This window comes from Pyrus communis, chromosome 13 (assembly GCF_041283825.1).
Source record: "Pyrus communis isolate YQ-2024b chromosome 13, ASM4128382v1, whole genome shotgun sequence".
Classification (NCBI taxonomy): domain Eukaryota; kingdom Viridiplantae; phylum Streptophyta; class Magnoliopsida; order Rosales; family Rosaceae; genus Pyrus; species Pyrus communis.
In genome coordinates, this window is record NC_142577.1 from 9,237,440 (window position 1) to 9,241,000 (window position 3,561).

Consider the following 3,561-nt stretch of genomic DNA (forward strand, 5'->3'; position numbering starts at 1 on the left):
ATCAACATCCTTCAACGTGCTTTTATAACCATTAGATGTGTGGTCAAAATTCAAAAACCAAGATCTAATGGTTAAAAAACATATAGTATACAATATTCTGGACCACCATAAAACTTTTGAAATTACAGGGCATCATTTGGAGTAGTGATACTGATGAAAAAGGAGATTGTATGAACATGTTCCTCTCATTTGGGAATTGTTACAGCTTTTTAAGCTCAAGATGTCGGAATTGTGTCAATGTCTTTTTCTTTTACCATGGTCTTTCTATATCATAATTGCTATCTGCGGTTCTTTTTTTCTCAGTAGAAACTAGCAAATATATGTTCAATAATCTGTAAAAGGCCGAACATCCATCTTTATATAATTGCTAGCAAATTCTTAGGGACTCTGTGTTCAACATATTAGGTCCTTTTATCAACTCGATGGCAAAATGAAATGTAGTGTCAAGTAGATGTATCAAACAAAAACGCAGAAAAAACAATGGAAACAAAATAATTAATAAAATCCGGGGTTAATGAATGGAAAAAATTGTTACATACTAATTGACGATCTGAAGTTGGAATCTACTGAGGCAAGCAGAGTCTCCAATAACCCCAAGCTCTGGCAATCCACTCCATTCATCAAGACCTAAAGTCAATAACTTCTTCCAGCTGGAGTTATAATAGTTTCATAAACAATAATCAGTCGCCTGTCAAACCATACACAATAACTGACACTTGAAGATCACGGTCCACTTTGAAGTGAGCATGGAAAAACCTTTTTATCTGTCATCATAGGCCAGATATAAGTTTCAGTGCTAGCATGGCAAGCAATTTAAGAAGTAACTCTTTTATTTGGCATAAATGCAACACTGCAGCAGTAAAATTATGAGTTGTAGCATGCACCTCTCTGAAAGAATGTGAGATCAGAAAATCCCTCAACTGTTTTTCTTCCGAATCAAATAATACAATGTGACTAGGTAAAGACCAATTCCTTGCAAGTTCTGACGTAAAACCAACAGGATCCATCGGTCTGATTCATCTAGGATTCCTTTTTCTTCACTGTCGACAAAATTTCCAACAGTGTACAAGTTACAAAACCATTTGCATGAAGAGCGGCAACAAAGAAAATAATTCTTTCCGAGTAGTTAAAGATCAAACCTTGGTGAGCAGTCTAGGAATCTCACGGTGAACTGTAGAGTAGTAAGGTGTAGCGTGGCAAGGCATCAATAGTATGTAACATCCTCGGTTCCTCTCTGTCTAGGCATGTTCAAAAGTGTTATCCAAAAGGAAAGATGGAAGAGGAATAGGGACACAACTTAAATAAAAACATTCGAGATAGTAGTAGAGTCCAGCATTTAAAGTTGAGTACATGCCAAAGAACAATAAAAGTTACCCAGCCCTTGTGTTCATCAGAAGGCAAAATGAGTACCTGATGAACCAAACTCATATACAGGGCCATTGGAATATTGGTAGCGAGCAAGAAAAAGATGGCCAACTGCATTTTTGCAGGGCATTTGTTATTGATATTCAATGGTTCTTTTCCTTTACCATTTGCAGAAACCGATGTTCTTAATGCATGATTCCAGAAAGCTTCCAATGTTTGGATTGCATGATTCCAGCAACAGAAAATGGTAAGAAAGAGAATATCATGACTGTAAATCCTTGAGTGAAGTACCAGTACCACTTGTGAGTCCCATAATAGTCTCCACCAGCAAAAAGAAAATTGAATCTTAGAAAATTAAGAGGTACAAAGAAAGTAAAGAGAAGGATTATAATGTCAATACAATTATGCAAAACTACACATAATTGACATGAATGCATGGACTGGTTCCATAAGGGCTTAGACAATTCATTAAGATTTTTTGCCACACCTTGAAGTGGTGCTGCCGTCTTTCCTAGATGTCGCTTAACTTAAAACACGGGGACTACTAAAACGAAAATAAGACGTGATTTACCAAATTATTTACATAATCAGGTAAAAACTCATTTCGAGAATTATATAAGGCCAGACTGGTTTTAAATGACAGACACTTCGAGGCATCATTACTGTCTTCACCTTTATCACTTGCATATCACATTTCATTAATCATCAATAACCCTATAGCTGCCGCTTCTTTTATATAAGGACCAATTGGTGCGACAACAAGTTTCTCTTCGTTTGCATCTATCCCAATCGCATCATTGCACACTCATCAACTATAACTCCATGTTACCATTAAAGCCAAACTTCAAAAAACTCACAATTCAAGCTTCATTAAAAATTACAAGCCCACTGCCGAAATAAAAGAGAAAACAAACAGGACAAATATCATTATGGGAATAACCTATGATATAATTCAGAAGCACAAACAATTCACGATAAAGTTCCTAATAATTTTAAGCACTATGGAAATGTATTTCGAGGGAGATTGGCTATACCTACCCCATGGGAGCCACTTCCAGAAAAATGAATCTCAGTTTATCACGTGTCAAAAATAGCTCAAGAAGGCCAACATACAGCCATATGATAGCAATCGTTGGTCTGATAGCACAAGCTAATGCGGCAATAATCAAACCCCACTTCCTCGATTCCAAAGGAAGTTTGCTGGAAGAAGGCCTTATACAGGGCCAGTAGTACAGGCTCACAAGGGTAAGAACAGTCTCCAAACTATTTGAAAATGTACGTGTGATACAGTAAAACATAAACCAATTTGTCAATTGTGAAAACAGCTGGAATTGCGTTAAGTACATACTTTACCAGAAAGAGCCTGATGTTTACAATAGTGTTTTCAGCCGGTAATAGTAATTGAAATTCACTATTTAAAATAAACATAGTGTTAGACATGAAATATTATCATTACAGAAGTAAAGAACCCCTCCTACAGAAGGATACAGCCCATTTAGCAACGCAGTCACCAAAGATGATGACAGAGAGCTTATACAAGTATAAATCACCAAATGCAGCAAAAAAGGACTGAAACAGCCGAAGTGTGGTGCAGCAGAAGTGTGGTGCCATTTGAGGGTGCAGTTAAGCAGAAGGAAATCAAGGGAAACCTTACTAGAAGAAATACCAATGCAACTGAAAAATCTTATTTAAGTTTTCTGAATCACTTGATGATAGCATTTCATAATAGCTTCTATGAGCAACAATGAATATTTAAAATCAGAATAAGATTATTTTCTCAAGTGACGCATCTTTCCAAACTTGGTGCAACACCGAGCGCAGTGGCGTTCTAGCATTCATACAACTGACCCCTTGTTGTTGTTTCCAATAGTCATTTCTTAACTAGTAACAAGTAAGAACTTTTAGCTCCACAACTCAGCTTAACATACAGTTAATAGGAAACCGTTCTTCCTTACATACAAATATATATAACATAAAATGTCTAATGTTGTAAAAGCCATTACCATGAACCATGGGGTATTAATGTTAGGATATATATACACGTGTAACAATTGTATTGGAGGACTGCAGAGTTAGTTATATGTGTGCTGTATTTATAAGTGAGGTCGGTTACAGTTGTAGAGTAATGAAAAACAGAAAATTTCTCTCCTCTTTCTCTCTCTAAGTTTGTTCTCTCTTTTCGATACATTTCTTCTC

General features: G+C 36.3%; 1 protein-coding gene across 5 annotated transcripts; it reads right to left on the bottom strand.

Moving 5' to 3' along the window:
- Positions 1 to 481: 481 nt before the first annotated feature.
- On the bottom strand, positions 482 to 3,232 carry LOC137737982 (mannosyltransferase APTG1-like). Of its 5 annotated transcripts, XM_088683272.1 has the most exons (6): positions 2,854 to 3,232; positions 2,404 to 2,690; positions 1,411 to 1,684; positions 1,140 to 1,238; positions 885 to 1,040; positions 482 to 764 (listed from the first exon to the last, which is right to left on the bottom strand). In XM_088683272.1, the coding sequence occupies exons 1-5, from the start codon at positions 2,974 to 2,976 to the stop codon at positions 1,038 to 1,040; spliced, it is 786 nt and encodes a 261-aa protein (XP_088539398.1). In that variant the 5' UTR covers positions 2,977 to 3,232; the 3' UTR covers positions 482 to 764; positions 885 to 1,037. The 5 variants fall into 5 exon arrangements, 1 of the variants encoding a protein (XP_088539398.1); XR_015955189.1 differs by lacking the exon at positions 2,854 to 3,232 and having other exon boundaries at positions 1,140 to 1,684; positions 2,400 to 2,757; XR_015955190.1 differs by lacking the exon at positions 2,404 to 2,690 and having other exon boundaries at positions 885 to 1,710.
- Positions 3,233 to 3,561: the final 329 nt, after the last annotated feature.

Bases quoted from the DNA above. Each gene is read 5' to 3' on its own strand.
- LOC137737982 (XM_088683272.1), bottom strand. From the start codon at position 2,976: ATGGCACCACACTTCTGCTGCACCACACTTCGGCTGTTTCAGTCCTTT. The intron at 2,691-2,853 runs GTATCCTTCTGT...ACGCAATTCCAG, and splicing joins ACTGCGTTGCTAAATGGGCT to CTGTTTTCACAATTGACAAA. The intron at 1,239-1,410 runs GTACTCATTTTG...GAACATGCCTAG, and splicing joins ATATGAGTTTGGTTCATCAG to ACAGAGAGGAACCGAGGATG.